General features: G+C 41.2%; 2 protein-coding genes across 3 annotated transcripts; one reads left to right on the top strand and one right to left on the bottom strand.

Moving 5' to 3' along the window:
* Positions 1–5,550: 5,550 nt before the first annotated feature.
* LOC112277349 (auxin-responsive protein SAUR29) lies at positions 5,551–8,242 on the top strand. Its single transcript, XM_024509543.3, has 2 exons — positions 5,551–5,696; positions 5,923–8,242. Exon 2 carries the CDS (start codon positions 6,869–6,871, stop codon positions 7,334–7,336), a length of 468 nt encoding a protein of 155 aa, XP_024365311.1. The 5' UTR covers positions 5,551–5,696; positions 5,923–6,868; the 3' UTR covers positions 7,337–8,242.
* A 1,273-nt stretch (positions 8,243–9,515) lies between these two features.
* Positions 9,516–12,136, bottom strand: LOC112277348 (uncharacterized). 2 transcript variants are annotated; one of them, XM_024509541.3, is made up of 2 exons: positions 11,436–12,136; positions 9,516–10,682 (listed from the first exon to the last, which is right to left on the bottom strand). In XM_024509541.3, exon 2 carries the CDS (start codon positions 10,432–10,434, stop codon positions 9,925–9,927), a length of 510 nt encoding a protein of 169 aa, XP_024365309.1. In that variant the 5' UTR covers positions 10,435–10,682; positions 11,436–12,136; the 3' UTR covers positions 9,516–9,924. The 2 variants fall into 2 exon arrangements, with proteins under 2 accessions (XP_024365309.1, XP_090103439.1); XM_090247313.1 differs by having other exon boundaries at positions 9,516–10,814; positions 11,436–12,122.
* Positions 12,137–18,164: the final 6,028 nt, after the last annotated feature.

Raw genomic sequence — 18,164 nt, 5'->3', positions numbered from 1 at the left:
TCTTAGAATTGAAAATTACTAAAATGCCTCAGTGTATTTTTCATTTGTGAGTGGAGGTTTCTCAAGGAAAAAATTATATATTTCAATAAATCATACATCTGGTACTTAATCTTGTAATTGTTAAACATTGTGACATTCTAAGTTTTGCTGTTTTTTAAGAAGAAGATACAAACCAAAGAATTGAAGGTTTATAATCTGTAAATTTTTTCTTTATATAAAAAATTAAAAAAAAATCCACGATTTCTTTTAGGTTTTATTATACATAAATTTTTCATTTTTTTTGAAATAGCTTTCCAAATATCAAATAAATATACGATTTATACATAAAATATAACCATGATTTTTTTTATTATTGTATAATGTTTTATTATTGAAATCGAATGATTAAACTGATTGTAATTTAAGTGAATCTTCTTAGCTCGATTTACAAGTAGATTTATTCAAAGTGCACACCAAAGTTCATCGGATATTAACAAGATTAGGAGACTGCACATAATTTACTTATTTTTGCAGCTTTGAAATGAGGTTACAAGAGTTTTGATTTCACCATTATGCAAAGGCCTTCATTAGCTATGCAAGTAAAGAAAACTTATAAATATTCAAGTTGAAACGTACAAGACTAGCTTCCTGTTGCCATGTTATTCTCCCATACGTTTTATTTATTCATTTATTTATTTATATTTAAATACTGGCAATAAAGGTAGTATTTCTATGTGGAAAAGGATATCCTTCAATTAAAATTTTCTACAATTGGTATGGACTTTTAAGCCTCATAATCTACCTCATATGGTACAAAAGTGAGATTCTATCTTATGTTCCATAAACAAAGAAATGATTCATTGAAATGAAAGACGGTGCACAGCCGCCCTCTATATTTATATACCTGCATAATTAAGTTAAGAATCGAACAATTCAAAAAGTACAAATTAGATGAGATACTAGGAAAAGCAGGAAAAGATAAAATTAAATCTTAGATAATTGTATTTTAGTGTTTTGATAGACCGTCTAAATTAAAAAAGCGTCTCCAAAATGTCTTCAGATTCAGAGGAATGGGAAACTCATTTCATGTATATATATATATATATATATATATATAAATTTCAAGCATTGGTGAAATATGAAAACTATTTTTTAACACATGAATTCACCATAAATTCTTGTAAGGAATAGAATTTGAATTTAAAGAAAAAAAAGGAGAATAGAAACCATGTTTGACTTCTACTGTATGATTTAACTAATTGGACAAACATGGTTTCCATTCAATTAAAAAAAAATTAAAAAAATTAAAAATTAAAAAAATATCCCACAAAAGCCCATTTTGAGGACTTTTTTTAATGATTACTCTCAAGAAAAAGGAATGATAAGGATGAACATACACCCCATAATTCATTCATCCATTCACTCACCCAATTGCTTCATCCATGTTCTTCATCCAGCCTATTCAGCGCCGCTAAAGGGCAAACAGAAAAACACAACCCAATCTGGCCCTGAGTGATTCATAAATACAGATGTATGAGAGGGGGGAGTTAATGTGGGTTGTATTTTAGAGTAAATATGCTGAAAAACAGCAACCCACATTCTCCTCCTCCTCATGCATCCCACAGTGTACATATGCCTGTGAGCCCATAAAAGGCTCTACCCAATTTTTTCTTGCCTTCTTTCCTACTCAGCTTCCTACCAGATTCTTCTGGATTCTTCCCCATGGGTGAGATGCAGTTGGGGATAACTACAGATCCAGTTTAACCAGGGATGGGGTTGGGAATGGAGCCAACCCATGAAGCCCGGGTATCAATTCCCACACTGGAACTTTCAGGTATCAGAAGAGAATATTTCCTTCCTGAGATGGGGTCTAATGTTAAGGCTCAGAGCTCAAGGCCTTAACATGCAAGGCACCCACCCAGCTCATTCCACTATAGAATCATACTTGCTTTCTGTTTTGTGTCAATTGTTTTTAAATAGACTAAATAATATTATATATACATATAAAATAATTATGCTTGATTGCTTTGTCTGCTCAATCATGAGAGGATGGCCCCACTTCAGGCTCAAGAAGGAGTTTATATGCGATGTTTTTTTTTTTTTTTTTTTTTTTGTTTGTTGTTGTTGTTTTTGCAAGGGCATGGATACTGTTCATTTGCACTCTTGTTTGTAGCCTAGGCTGGCTGTGAGTGAATGAGAATGTAGGCATTGGGGATTTTTTAAAGGGGGTAAGGAATTCTTTTGGGGGCTCTCATGCCAATCCACAATGGAATCAACAGGAGATAGGTTGGCTTTTTCCATGGTCTAGGGTTTGTGATTTGTTGCCCTACCCTTACCTTACATCACTTCAAGTTTGCTAAGTCAGTTTTAGATGCTGGTACTTATTCTCTTCCATGTTAAAGTAAAATCAAATGTAGTATTGTGGTCTGTATTGAAAGGGAAACAGTATGTTTATAAATACTTGTTGTGTAGGTGTGTGTGTCTGTATTTATATGTATGTATATATAAAAGCAAAGGATATTGTAAGACATATAAATACTTGATGTACACAGATCTTGAAAACAGATAAAAAAAAATTATACATATATTTCTCTGGCAGCTGAATTTTCCATTGAATGATCCTAAAAGGGGGTCAATTATAACGCCAACCATTCCATTGACATGAAAGTACTCTTCATTTTTATTTTTATTTTTTGAATTAAATTTTTTTCATGTTCTTTTTTCGAGAATTGTCATGTAACTTACAGTATACACACATATTCATAATTTTTTTGACTTCATTGTTACATGTTTTCTGATGACTACTCACGTTAAATATCAGAATATCTTCTCGAGAAACTCCATTCCTCCACCATTTTTATTGTTAATAATAACTACCCTGCAGACGACCATGATATTTTCGTGGGAAAAAACTTGCCAATTTAAACAACTTTGGTGATATGCTGCATGAGCACTATGTTGCATATATTATTATTACTATTATTATTTGTGGGTTATATTTATTCATAGACACTTTCCTGCCCAAGCAATAAAATTGCCACCTGTCATGAATATGCCAGCTAAGCAAGTGGAGGTAAGGGATCACATTTAACATCTCCTTTTACTTCCTCTTTCTTTTTGCTTCTTCCCTGTATTCTTCCCTTCTTAGCGCTTGCTTTTGCTACTATTGAGGTGCTATTGAATCTTACTGTCTGGTGCCAACAGGGGAGTTTATTTTTTGTAATATGCTGTCTCCTCCATAACATTGCCTCATCCTCCAAGTGGGGCATATCTCTACTAATACCTCCCCAACCCAAAATTGTATGGAAATATCCATTGGCTCTTCAGTTTTCCTTTGCAATTTGGAGTGTGCCCTAAATTTAGACAGAAGGCGCCAAGTAGGACCAGAGGGGTTCCTAACCAGTCGTGCTAGAGTTCTCCACACCATAACTCAAATTAGGGTTCTGGCTTTTGGTGGCCCCTTCCTTTGCTTGGGTACTTTTCTATAAGCAAGTGTGTTGCCCAGCATTGCCACATCACAAGGAATTTGGGTTCATTTAAAATTCTTCTGTTTTTGTTTTTGTTTTGTTTTGTTTTGTTTTTTTTGTTTGTTTGTTTGTTTGTTTGTTTGTTTTGTTTTGTTTTTTTTTTCTGTTTGTTTTGTTTTGTTTTGTTTTTCAAACCTTTGTTTGAAGAAGTAGTGAGTAGATGAATGATGGTCCCAGCTAAAAAATCCTGGTTGTGCCAGGGAGTCCAACTAGGCATACCTGGAGCTTTTTATGACAGAGATCCCCAAAGCTACAGTTCCATTGCTCAAGGCGGTCAAAAGAGATCACCCTCTTTTCTGTATTGAAAAAAACAGTTTTTATGACCTTGGATAGTACATTCACATACCAATGTGCACAAAAAGCTATAAAAGTTTGTTTTGTTATTTTTTTTTGTTTTTCTTCTAGTCTTATTACTTGAGCCACAACAATAGCCTTCACGCCTCCAAAAAAACATACATGCACGCACAAGTCGGTAAAATGGAGTGACATCACTACACAAATATGAAAGAAATATAGCCCACATGCCTCTATAAGAACACACAAACGCACATGCACACGTTTGTCTGTAGAATGGAATGACATCAGTACACAAAAGTATGAAACATTTTTGCTATCACCTCTCCTTCTCAGCTCTTGCCATCCTAGTTTTCAACAGTGGCCAAATTGTGGATGTCCACCCACATTACATTCTCTCCAAGCAGGCCTTCAACCTCCTTTATGCTACATAACTGCTGTACTACTGCTATACACACCCATTGAAGTCATTTTGTGGAGAGGGTGGTCAGATTTCTCACACATTCACACACACACACACACACAATATAATGCTGTGTTGGCCATCCAGGCAAGACTTGATGAAGAGTTTCCACCAGCCACAGGGTGCACAGCGTTGCAAGTGTGAAGAGGGTCTGTGAGGCCCTGAATCATACAAAACTGGAGGTGGGGTGAATTGGGGAAGTGGGGCTCTATTCCTCAGAGAGGCTGACTGAGTGACTGACTGGCTGACTGAATGAGTTGAATGGAGTGGTAAGTACAAATAGTATGGGTGGGGTTGTACTGGCCAGGACACAAGGGTGTCCTCCCTCTTTCCAAAGGGGACTCCTCAGAACTCACTCATGCTTTCCTTACTGACTCCCCTCTCTTTGCCAATCATCATGGCCTGAGCCCATGGCACTAATCCTCAAGGGGCTTTGAGGCTCCCCTCACACCTACTCAGTATGCCAATCCTGACTTTCCATCCTCATTCTCGCTTCCATTGTCCATAAAACCTTCACCCATGATTGAATCAAAGTAGTGCAAGAAATGGATGAGCGGATGAACGATGAGCGGATGAACGGATGAAACTCCCACAACCACTGCATTTTATAGTTTTTGTTTACTTCCATTGAAGTGGAGGAGGAGGAGGAGAAGACTATGTTGTCACTCACATGAAGTGAATGATAATAAATGAATCTTATCACATCTTCAAAGCCCTGCCCTAGCATCCGCCATTTATTTTTCTATTACCAATAAGTTAAATGAAAGAAATAAAAAAATTCTTCCATTGGGAGGCACATTCGGGTGCACAAGGAATGATGTTTTTTTGATGAGTTTTGGAGAGTCGAACAAGTTTATTTAATTTATTAATTAATTTATTCATCTTTCTGCTTCTTCTTCTTCTTCCGTAGTGAGATTAAAGCAATGACACGTGATAAGCCTACATCCACCCCCTAAGGGGAAGGTTGTCCTTCACCGTAACAAAGTGAGCCTTTAGAAGCTGGCCATCGCACGGTTATTGAAAGTACGCAGCAGCCCGCTCTCAATAAGCTCATCCTGTTGAATCTAACACCATAACTACGAGATTTGAACATGATAGGACATGTACTGCACGTGTACATGTTTCAGAGCCTTTGTCGTGGTATATATTATAAAGTTCTGGGTGGGTTGTCTGCACGGACTCATTCATCGGTGAATTGCAGAGACTCCGAGAATTTTTTATAATTTTTTTTTTTGTAATTTTTATACTTTTTTGTTTTTCCATCGTCGCCGGGTGCTTTTGGGTTCTCCGTCATCCGCGTGGTTTTCTTTTTACCAGCGCAGCCTAACATTGCCTTTGTGTCCTACATTCGCGGCCGACAGAGTTTGAATCCGAGCCAAGTCTGATCAGGATTGAGTTTTTGGGTCGCAGAGCGCGGAGAATTTTCCATCGAGGTGAGCTACATCGGGGGGTGATGTCCGAGGGTAAAATTCCTATTATCATTTGGTCATGCTTTGTGGAGAGAGACCCAAAGGGCTACAGAAAAAAGTGTTTTGTTCAGCGAGGATTGGAGTTGCATCGAGGTCAAAAGATAAGCTCAAGGGTCCGCGTTATTTTATTTGTTTTGAGGAATCCGGAATCACGTATCTTATTTTGAGATGTAAGAAATTTGGTTAGCAGAAGTGAAGAGTGCAGGCAGGAGAAGGGAGTAGAATCGAGTGGGGACGATGGAGGTATCGAATCGGGCCATAGCCCATTTTGCAATCGTGCTCGTAGCGCGCGCTCCCTGCTCCCACGAGTGGTGCCGGTAGGGCGGTTGCGTCAGGTGTGGTAAGGTGGAAGAGTCGTCCGCTCTGTGGTGGGTTGTGTGAAAATGAGCAGTTCCGGTAAATTTCATGCAGTACAAACTGGAAAAGCCAATTTTATGTGACACTTGTACAAGAGGAAGGGCCCGAGGTGCGCTAGTTCCTTTTCCTCTGTGGCCCCTATTCTGCTTTGGTAGGTAGTTTTCTCAGGAGGACGCTTATATGGCCTTGGGGCGACTTAGAAGCCACCATTAGCTGCTATAACTCTTGCTCAGTCGTGAGTGAATGTGCTCGCTTACTGCTTTCCCAATCTCCGTTTCCCCTTGTGTGTGTGTGTGAGAGAGAGAGAGAGAGAGAGAGAGAGAGAGAGATCCGAATACCATCTTGTTGTTGTGTCGTCGCCCTGTGTCGAGACGATTGTTTGGTTGTGACCCAGTTCAAGGAAACCGGATGCATTACAGACAGAAACTTGAGCATATGTATTTTCAGTCACCCACAACAGATCTGAATGAACACATGAGATCTTTGTCTCTCTTCTCTAGCAGAGCGTTGTCTAACTTCTTGGAATCTTTCGTTTGCTGTTGTCTGTGCTCCAATCACAGTTGCCATCAAAGACGAGCTGGTGCGTAAGTTGTTGGGTAGGCACACTGGTGCCATCTTTTTGGTTCCGCCTCTTTGGAGTAGACTCTATTTTACCGTCCGATTCTTGCTGTGAACTAAAAGAAGTAGAACTGAAAGAACAATTGTGCCTGCAAAAAAAATTCCGTTATACGGCATTTGCTGAAGGTTGTTCACTTAAGCAGCAATTCTCTAGTGCGACTATGGCTCCATCCAAGAAGCTTGCCAAGTTCCTGAAAAAGGTGCTTCACATCTCCCCACAGATTCACAAGCAATCCATGTCCCGGCACTCCAGTGCTACCTCAAACACATTTGATTCTTCTTCTCTCGGTATCAACTCAGGGCGCTCATGGGGCAGCATGGCAGATATCCACAGCTATGACAGCGATGTGGAATTCTCAAATCCTCCACCTGACGTACCCGCTGGTTGCCTTGCTGTATACGTTGGAAAGGAGCGGAGGAGGTTTGTTATCCCAACATCGTATCTCTCGAATAGCGTCTTTCGAGCGCTGCTGGCGAGGTCTGAAGAAGAGTTCGGGTTCTGTTGCGAAGGAGGATTGCGCATCGCTTGCACTCCTGACGTTTTCGAACACTTGCTGTGGTTTCTGGAGGGTGCTACTGCAGAGTTTGTGGAAGAAACTAACATCATGGGGCAGGATCGCTCTAGATAGATGCAGTTCGGTCTACATATCATTGGGTTACGAGACTTTCTTCCCAGCAGCATGCTGCGGAGTGCTACACGCCGATCGGTATCTTTAGTGGAGTTGAAGCGTCTCCTGCCTTTTTTGTATGCACTGTGAAGAGATCTTTAGGATGTCTTCTCCCAGGGACTCAGCACGGGAGAAACAAAAAAACAAAGCAAAAGGGCTCCTCTTACATGGCGTATGTGCACCACAATCAGAAATTACAAGGAAAATCGGACATCGTAGTATGAAAGTTTTGAAGGCGTGTTTCTTCCAGAGGGTTTGCTGATTACTCAGCAACTTTACTTCTAGCAACCAGTTGAAGCCCGCGTTTCAGGCCTTCAATCTAAAGCCGCAGTCCACGACAATGGAACTTTTAGCACTAGGGAGGAATTTTACCAATCCTCGTTCAGACCGTGTTTTTTTTTGTGCTCCTTCGAGCGTGGACTTAGGCTACACCTGTTGTACACTACAACGAATTCAGAAATCCTGCATCTGAGTTTGAAGTAGTACCGATGGATTTCTGCCGAGTAGCAAGCACATCGGTGCCTTGATTTAATTTTGTCTTCAAACAGGGGTTATTGGAGCTGCCAAACCTTGCAGAGACGCGCCTTTTATTTTTTCTAAGAGTATGTTTTTCTACAAAGAAGTGACTGCTTCGTAGCTAAACAGGATGTAACACTAGTTCCAAGAGTGTTAAATTTGATGGACATGGTTGTGAGTCTTTCATTGCCGTGCTTCATAGTTTTGAGGGTTAATGGGATACTTGGGTTTACGATTAAGATACGTAGCTAGCTAGCTGCCATGAGGATTCTATCCTATCTTTACTGTACAGAGGAATCCCTTCTTTGGGGTTGCAAATTTTTATAAAGTCACCGCATGATGGATTCTCAATCAAGGGGCATGCCTTGTTGCATATAATTGCAGAGTATCAGTCGTTACATTCTGGTGATAATGCCACCAAATCGTTCTCTTTCTCTTGCTCTCTCTTTCTTTGTGTGGCTTGATTCTTCGCATATTCCTCATGTTTCCGAAGCCAAGTCAGTGGTCGCCAACCTGTGTGTGAATACTTCCAGTCTCTCAGCAGTTTTGACTGATTTCTTCCAGACCCATGCTTTTCCTGCACCTTAGGCTTATCACTTGGGTACTCCAAACACTGGCCCTATTGCTAAAGCTTCTGTTTTTGGAGGCATATGCTGAGCGCAAGGGGTGCCCATAGTGACAGTGCGATGGGGATTTGGTTTCACCACTTACTCTTGGAGAAGCACAAAGATTGATCCACACTGAGAAAGTATTTTTACCTCGTCATTGTGCGGGTCACATACCTGAGCAGTCAAAGCCAATCTGTAGGAGCATTATTTGGAGGACAGCATGGGTTATGAGAATGTTGTGAGCAAAAAAAGGGCCAAAAAAGTAATTGCTAATGAAATTGTTTACATTCATTTTCTATCAAGTTAATTTTCTAGTCATCGATCTGGTTTTCTTTGTTCAATTGTCAAGGTAGCCTTTACAAAGCCACTGTTGCTGGAGGTTTAGTGTTCGTTCAACAGGCCCTTTAGGTGTCCTCCACAACAACCAGCAATTTGTGACACTGCTCAACTCCTATGCCAAGATTCTGACTGCTTAGTAGCATTGAGTACTTGAGCAGGGGAAATGATCGGGCTCCGTGAATGAAGTCATGCACATCCCAATATTTTACAGCTCACATGCATGTGATGAAATTGTTACTCTTAGTGGTAGTGGTTGAGGTGGAACATTATACATGTCGCATGAATAAGGACAAGTTGAATGATGTGAAAGCAACCAGCACAAACCATGATAAGAGATCCAGGAAATTTAATCCCAAATTTGTTTAAAAATTTTCGGGGCCAACTGCAGTAAACAAAATCTGCAAGGAGAAAAAACAAGTTGATGACGTGTGCAGACAAAGCCATATTGGTTTTGTTGTAGAATGCAGATAAGGCGCAAGATACTGATCCCACTTGAGTGTCTTCTTAAAAGATAGACCCCCTTTGTCTACTTTGTCTTAGAATATCAATGTCTACAATTGTGGTACTGATGCGTTCCTTAATACCTCGTCCACCTCGGTATATACTCTGAAGTGGTGATCCAGATGTTGAGACATTGAGTTAGTGCTTTCTATTGTAGAAAAAAACACTCGGGAAAGTAAAGAAAAAAACCAGTTTAAAGTTGCGGTGCTCATGCCAGCCCTTCTGGACAATCAACAAGCGTTGAACAAAGAAACGAGGAAGTGGAGAATTCTTGCTGAGTTAGTTCCACCGTGTGGTAGGATGTGCTACTGACGCTATTAAGCCATGCATGTATGTGTAACATGCTCTTAGGTACAGAAAAGAGAGTAAAAAGGGAACCTCCTCCCTCTATTGAGACCATCAGGCCATATGCAAAGCATTCCCGAAATCAAGTAGATTTAGTTTACTAGTCCTAAAGAGGGTCTGTGTTAAACACTGTCCAATATCGTCATTATCATTGATGAACATCTTTGAGGATTCCTGCCATTGCTTTCCAAAGCTTACCACTTAACTTTGAAAGCCGCAATAAATGAAGAGAGAGGAATACTAGGCATCTACGCACTGAGGGTAGGCGTAGATGCCCACAAGCTCGTCGATCTCTATGGAAGAGAATGAAGAATCGTTGGTCTCGATGAGACACAACATGTGCTTAAAGAAATCCACTTCACATGCAATCTCTAACCCTCCCTTGTGCTCGTATCCGAACTCCTCTGCTGACTTGTTGAGCAAGGCCTTGAATACAGGGTGGCTCAAATGCTTGGCTTGAACAACAAATCGGCACCGCTCCTCACCCACGTATACCACTAGGTTTCCTTCAGGCACATCTATAGGGGCAGAGTCGTTGCTATCAGAATCAGAATCGTTGAGATCACTAACTGCAAACCGACCAGATCTTCCGAACGCGCACCCATTTCTGAGGGTGCCTCCCGTCCTCGAAGGGGATTTCGCATCGCTGTGATGGTGCATGGCTTGGTGATTCAGGTTCGAGCTTGAAATGCTCTTCTGCAGCTTATGAAGAGCCTTCTGCATCTTACCAGAAACTCCTCTGCTCGGCATGGTGTTGCTGTGCTGAGCTCTAAGGCCCCGGGCCACTAGAAATTCGCACAGTGTTGAGTAGAGACAATACTACAGTAAAAGAGGGGGGTGGGGATGACCAAAACTATTGCTTGCATAGCTCACGTGATAGCCAACGTTCGTGGAACCCAACGTTGCGGATGAAAACGTGCTGTTGATGCTGGGCCTTCATGAAGGAATACGGACAAGGATGACTTGAAATATGTCCAGTTAAGTGATCATTAATGGATCTGTAACAAAACCGAAGGAAAACTTCAGAACTCTTGTACAAACCGATGATCTGGATTGGAACAGTTCGGACTGTCAGCTCAAGACCCTGCCCCATTACGTCAAATACCGCTGGAGCCAAGCGCCACTTGATACTGGATGAAATGAAAAACAAACAGAATGCGATGGAGCGTCACAAGGCGCCTGTCAGCTGCATATACGATCGCAGATTTGGAAAGCAGTGTTTAATGTTCTAAAAGCCTTCTCTTAAACAGAAGAGGTTGTCTTTTCGAGAATTTAACTGCTAAGTTTAAACAATAGGAAATAGTTTCTTCAAGTAAAAGCGTCTGACGCGTATATCCTATTTGAAGAACCAACTTCAATGTCAACCCATCTTTGCAAGAAACAAGAAAAAGGATTTCCCACACACTAACAAGTAGGAGCGGGTGGAACATGATCATCTAAAAATCTTCCGATGCACACTAGTCTCTCAGGCACAGGGACCCTCTCCAATATTTGTAGACACTCTGAGTCAACGACATAGCATCTTTCAACAACAAACTGCGTCAATTAACAACACTATCAAAAGGTGATCAATAATGTAATGGTTCGCGAAATTTGAGCACCGTCCACAGAAATATTCTCGAAGCAAAGCCACTCTAATCTTCAACAGTTCAATTTCAACGTAAAAGGCACTACTCAGGACAAAAACTAGACTCCAGCAGACATATCTTTGAAAAATTAGGAAAGACCCTTGTCGAAGGTCATCAACGCACCTGAAAGCTCTGCGAATACTGTCTGCCAGGAACACACTAAATGAACTCTCCCGCAACGTTGGATATATGCCCGGCGCCTCGACTGTTAATTCCGACGTCCAAACTCCCAGAACCGTTCAAAATGGAAGTCAACAATAGCATTCTCAATTCTCAAAACCCACACCCTTCGTGCCAAATAGGCCAATTATCGAAAAAATCCCAGCAACCCAAACACTTCTCTTCGCAAATAACAATCCGTCTCCTCGAAGCCGCGTCAGGACATTCCCGCAAAAGTGCACGAAAGCAGAGCTCTTCACTGCAGGCAAGATAACGCAACGAACTCGAGCGTGAAATACCAACAACCAAGGCAGCAAAAACCGAGACGAAACAACGAAGCACCCTGAGCTACCCGCGGCCTTCCATCTCAAGCAACAAATACACGACGGCGGGGGAGGGCGGGAACCAACGCGCAGCTGCCTGAGACTTTTCGCTCTACGATGCAGACCCACACAAGAAAATTTATCTATGCCACCCCCTGCGGCGCAGTAAATTGCCCCTCCTCCGACCGAAGACCTGAGCAGAAACACACGGAAGCCACTGGTGCGGCACACCGGCAGAGTAGCGAGTGTCTTTCACGACGGCGAGAGAGACGGGTGGAGGGCAGACAGCGCGCGTGAAAGGATCAGGGTGGGGGGGGGGGGGGTTAGTGGTGGAGTGCCATGACGGCCCCCATGCGTATGAAGTAACAGACGCTGGGGAATGCTCGAGCGATGGCGCCGCATGCATGCACGCCCACATCGCGGTCTATGCTACCGACCACTCACTCCCCCGCACTGCATCTTCCTCTACGCCTGCATCGCGGTCGCAGGCCTTGCGGGCCTCGACGCCACGACGCTTGCGTCACGGCCGCGGCTGCCCGCGAGCGGGCGTGTCGCGACTGGGGCTACGGGTAGCGCCACGCCCGCAACGCTACTATGTACTGGGAGCTGGAAATTAGTGTGGGCAATAGGACTCGTTTCGCCCACGCCTCCAAACCCCAGTAGTAAGTTGGTTTATCTCTTCCTTGTGGCACGCAAACTCACCCTTGTAAATTATTCATTTTGTGTGTATACATGTGAATGAGATTTAATGTGTGGGGTCTTGATGCATATGGTGGTGTTGGGTACAAAGAGTTTTTGTGTTATGGGGGATGCCACAGAGTTTCTTGTTGTTCTCAATTGGCTTTGTTGATGTTGATGTGTAAAACAATGGACATTGACATGAATTATTTTGGATGTGATGGTTTGCTGTTTCTGGTTGATGCATTGTCTGACATGATGCATGTGCATTACTCTGGAACATAATAATAATTACAATGTTCATTTTTTCATGAACCATGAATGATAAGCACTTCGAGTGTCTAATCTTAATGCCTGTTTGCTAAAAATTTCAATTAAGAAATGTACTTGAGACTCAATGTGTAAAACATGTATGCACATTTTAATTGGAGTTCTGTTTATATCTTACATATTCTTATGACAGTTTTGTTAATTTCCAATTTTGACTTGCTATGAATATTGACATGTTTTTTTGGGCAGACTGATGATTCTGTTAAAAATATATTTAATTGGACATACAGTAACACATGTTGAACGTGTCAATTGATTAATATTTATGCAGGGATTCGAGGGATTTTCTGAAAAATATTTCATAAAGAATAATAATAAAAATAATAATCTAGTGTGGTAGTCCCAGTTTCATTGTGAAGGGGGCTTTCAGATCCAAAAAAAACTTTAACTGCTTCTTGATTAATTAAGACTTTTTTACTTTAAAAAAGTTTTAAAATTAAAAATTTATAAATTGGAAGATTTTTTTAATTTTATATGTGTATATATATATATATATATATATATATTTATTAAAGCTCACAATTATAAGTAACCAAAATTCATGGAAAAATGCATTAATGTTCTACAAAATATATTCAATTGTAGATACTTTTAGAGGGAAAAAAATGCATATGAAAAACCTTATATAATAATAAGAGACAATTGACATAAAATTACTACAAAATTCATTAGATTGCACAATTTGTCCAAAAAGAAGAAGATAAATGGAGTGTATATTTAAAGGAATATTGATAGAAGCACTCAAAACTACATCAATATTGTCCTAACCTAAAAATTAGTAACCACTAATACGAATCTTAAAACAAAACAAAAGACATCAATTATTCATTCGATTTCTATTTTCTTCTTGATATTAGTTTATTTTTCCAAAAGACTCATTAGATGACATCTCCTTTGATTGATGCCCACAATTGAGGAAAAACTGATGGAACTTGTCGGATATCAACTCTGATTGCAGTTCGAGCAGCTTCAAGTTGTTTCACATGTTTCTCTATTTTTGGCTGCACCGTCACGACACCGAGTTTAACTGCGGCAACCGCGATTGGGTGAATCCCAGATCTGATAGAGCTTTTGGGAAATGCAAGGTTGACCTTGCGTGTAGGTCATTCACCCAATACAAATCAAATAGATGCGGGAGCTATGATCCCATCCTACAGGACAGAACCGTAGAATGTTTGCTTGTGGATGAATCAGTATCATTCGTAGCGTTGTACTTTAGACAGTCTTCCAGTTATGATAAAGTAAAGCTCGATCAGATTACTGATCCAAACTCAGCTTCTGACGATCCCTAGTTCGGGGGATCTTCCGATGGCTGTTAGCTTTTAGATCTAGATTTCCAAGCTCCGAAATCCTCACATGAATATGGCTGGGAGTGAATGGCTTGACGGTGAGATACCAACCAGCTTGAAAGTGCTCACTTTGAATGACCTCGTGAACCCCGTTTTCATATGCCTTCCCTTTGGTTTCATCACCAAGCGCGAAGCTTCTATTGCTGATTCAACCAGCGATTGGATATTGGGCACCAGGGGTGGCACCCAGAAGTCCTGCAGAGAAGTTTATTTAGCAACATTCCAAAGGACACTCACGACAATATGGTTCGATGTGGAGCTTCAATTAGCAAGTTATTGATTCCTCGCTGCAGGAAAGCTCCAAGTCTTGCCTGAAACAAGGGAAGAACAGACGGAAAGTGGATAGGGATTACCAACTCAGACGGATCATGTGTGTGGGAAGCTTAAAAATAATGGATGGTTACTCCTTGCAAATATTCATGATTGTTAAGTTCCAATATCGAGCACTTTCATTTGCCGCAGGTTCCGATGTCGAAAGCTGAAAGTTGACCGCAGTAATTCCAAAAGATTCGCGACATTCTAATTTTTCATCCAGCTGGGAGCTATAGTAGAGGCATCCAAGTACTGTACTTATACAGATAATAGTGACAAGGTCAACTTATCCGGTTGATAAAAAAGAAAAAGAAAAAAAGAAAAAGAAAAAAAGAAAAAGAAAAAGAATTCCTCGTCGATTGCAACATAACGCCCTGGAATACTAATAGTTAAAAGTGGCAACTCCTGGAAGTTAGCCTGCCCGACTGAGGCACTGTTAGCACGCTTTACTGCAATTATAGAATGTTGCTCATGTGGGAGCGATGAGCTTCTGGGGGGAAGCTGATGATATGAGGCGACGTCACCGCCATGCTGTCTCCCTGATGTCAACATAGCGGAGCATGCTATATGATGGTCGCATGTTCGGTGTGCTTTCTATCACCTAGTTTCATGTCTTTTTGAGCCTGCTCATTTTTCATGTTTTCGAGGGTCTTCGGCGAGGGCAAGGCATCCAATCTGAAGCTGTCTATGCGGAGGGTATTATTAGTAACAATTCGCTTAGCGACGAGTAATCCTGGTGGTGGTTGTGCATGCATAGGCTCAAAGGTGCTGAGGTCCTATCACTAAACCTGATTCACTGGTTGTGGAATGTCCCATCCCCCAAGCTAAGAGCCCGCTGGCTTGTGGATCTTCCCGGGACGCGAGCCGGGGGTTACACAGGACTCATGCAAGCCATTCCTTCGCAATTGGGTGGAGCGTTTCATGCACTTTACGCAGGTTAACGCTTGCGACTTGAATCCAAAAGAAATTCTTTACACTTGTAACTTAGATTGCAAGTCGACCAAGTTTGACGCATATTCTCAGCTAATGCTGTGTATCGTAAAGTATATAAAAAATAATCACTGAAGTTCGACTTTGGAAAACGGAATTTACAATAGTCGACGGCACAGTTGGGGTATGAGAGACTGAACTGCAACGTGTGTCATGGATTTGTCAGCGATGGCTGAAAATCTCTTTTGTGCCCGAGTCCTCTATCGTGATTTGTAAATATCGCAATTATGAAACGAGAAAAGCAATGCGGACACATGTCATTCTCGAAATTGACAGGGGCTAAAATCGGAAGAATTGTGTGGATCTTGTCCATGTGGGCAGAAAGGGAATCTGACTTTGTGGCTGTTCAAACATACGATAAATTTATCCTTTTATTTTTATCGATTAGCCAAAAGGTCAACTTCCTCGGAGTGAACGCCCACTATTCTCGAGCTGTTCCACTCAAACAGCTTCTACCGCAGTCCACTGATCGTAGGGCTGCAAAAGCCACGCAGCCTCTCGATCGCATCCCAGGCGCATTTAAAGTGACAGTTACTGTGTAGCTGCTTTGGAATGTCACTCAAATAGATTTCAGCACCGTTGGACGGGGCCACCAGGATGGAGTTGGTGGATGATTCCTCCATCTAAAGCCTCATGAATTTTCGCAATTTCCTGCACAAAATATCCACGTAGAGATTATGCAGCAGATTACCAGAGGAAAACCCCCAGGAAAGGCATAGTTCTTATATGTGGCTTCGAATTTAACGTGGAAGTCCCCGATGAGAGAATAATATGAGATTCTCTGGGCTGCGTACAAATACATTCGTGTGAGGGGTTGTTGTTTCTATAGAAACTTCTTTTTTCTGAGATCTATCTCATTGAGCTTCAAGTTCTTTCACGGTTTTCTGTCGTGACCTTGCATGAACTTACTTCGCCAAATAGTTTTATAAAATGTAACACGTGTTTTTTGTTGGATGGGTCACGACGATGGCGCTCCGCAAACTACAGGGGTTAGGGTTTTGCTTTGGAGATGCACTAACACTGATTTCAGCACTGGAATTGTTCGCTCGCAGTGTTTTGCTTTGCTTCTAACTTGCATTCTGCAGCTCACCTCCTTGTTCCAAACTGTGCTAGGAAATTTTTGAGTATAGTCCCCTCTTCCACTGCATAGATTTAACGTCTGTGGGCACTTTTTCTAGACAGGTTTTTAGGGTTAGTAATTAGGGTTTTTGCAAATGGCTCTCTCTTCCATTAATGCTGTTCGTACTAACAACTTGAATGACTCTGTGCCTCCTAGGTACAACTCCCCCATGGTCAACATTGAGCAAGGATCTAGTGGCCTCTCTTCGTAATTAGTGCAAAGTGGTGTCAGTGAACTCTACCAAAGCGACAACCGCAGAATGTCTTCCTGAGGGATTTATGTAAAATTATGCTGGGTTTTTGTTAAAATAGACAAAAAAAACGAGTATATGTACTATAGGAAGTTGTCGTTGCTGAAACACGACACCTTGATGACCATATGGTGGTGGCCACTTTCGTAGGTAGAAAGTTCACTCCGCCTCTCTTTGCACAATGGTTTTCTACTCTAAACATAAGTTTGGGAGGAGGCTTAGTCATGGCTAGCGATAATTCTAGCAAGGGATTTTTTTTGCTTAAAAGCTTCCAGCCTAGACGTCGCACGCCAATTGCTTGTAATGACTCCGTATTAATCAGGTAGTGTCTTCTATATATTTTAGCAATGGATAGCCACCTTCGACCCCACCATACACAAAGGTATACTAGTATCTACTTGGATAACTCTGAAAAAACTTCCTGTGCAATTCATCTATGTTACATCTACAATTGCAGGTAGTCTCGGCAAAGTACTTGCAGCTGATGCATGTATTATTAAGACAAACAAGTATTTAGAAGATACAACACTTAACATCAGCAAGGTTGCATACAAAGAGAATATGGAGTAAGATATCTCTCACTTACAACACCCATTACTTATAGGTGGTAGTTGCTGCCCTAAAAGACAACGTCCACTCTTTGACTTTTACACACATGGTCCTAGGATCCTTTTGGCATCTCACAAGTCTCAAGAGTATCCAATGTCTAATACTAATTACTCTTACGTCTTACACACATGCTCTTAGGATCCTTTGGCATCTCACGAACTTCGAAGGTATCCTATGACACATACTAATGACTCATATTTAGTCTTTGGATATTCCCTTGTTAATACTTTATCCTTTTGACTTTGACTCTTGGTCCATGATTTCGTCATATATCCATTGGATGTCCTTACCATATACCAAGACTTAAACCTTTGACCATTAGGAACTTATCTAAGGTAATATCCTATACAAAGTAACATTTTTTATTTTTATTTTAATACTCCCACTTTGCTATTGGTCAAATGTCTTTTAAGCCTAATGCCTTTTTCAACATGTGGTGTCTATCTTTTACTAATGCCTTTGTCAACAAATCAGCAAGCATGTCCTCCGTTGCACAATACTTCATATTAATCACTCCCATTTCAATCTTCTCTCTTATAAAGTGATGTTGAATGTCAATGTGCTTGGTCCTTGAATGATGCTTTGGATTCTTTACAAATGCAAGACATCCTTGATTATCACACTCCATTGGAGTTGCTTCCATTTGCACATCTCCAATGTCCTCCAAAAGTTGTCTTAACCATATTGCCTCCATTGTACCATGGCTTACTGCCATATACTCCGCATCCATTG

This window comes from Physcomitrium patens, chromosome 25, assembly GCF_059467195.1.
Source record: "Physcomitrium patens ecotype Gransden chromosome 25, ASM5946719v1, whole genome shotgun sequence".
Classification (NCBI taxonomy): Eukaryota; Viridiplantae; Streptophyta; class Bryopsida; order Funariales; family Funariaceae; genus Physcomitrium; species Physcomitrium patens.
This window is presented reverse-complemented; position numbering and strand designations above follow the sequence as displayed.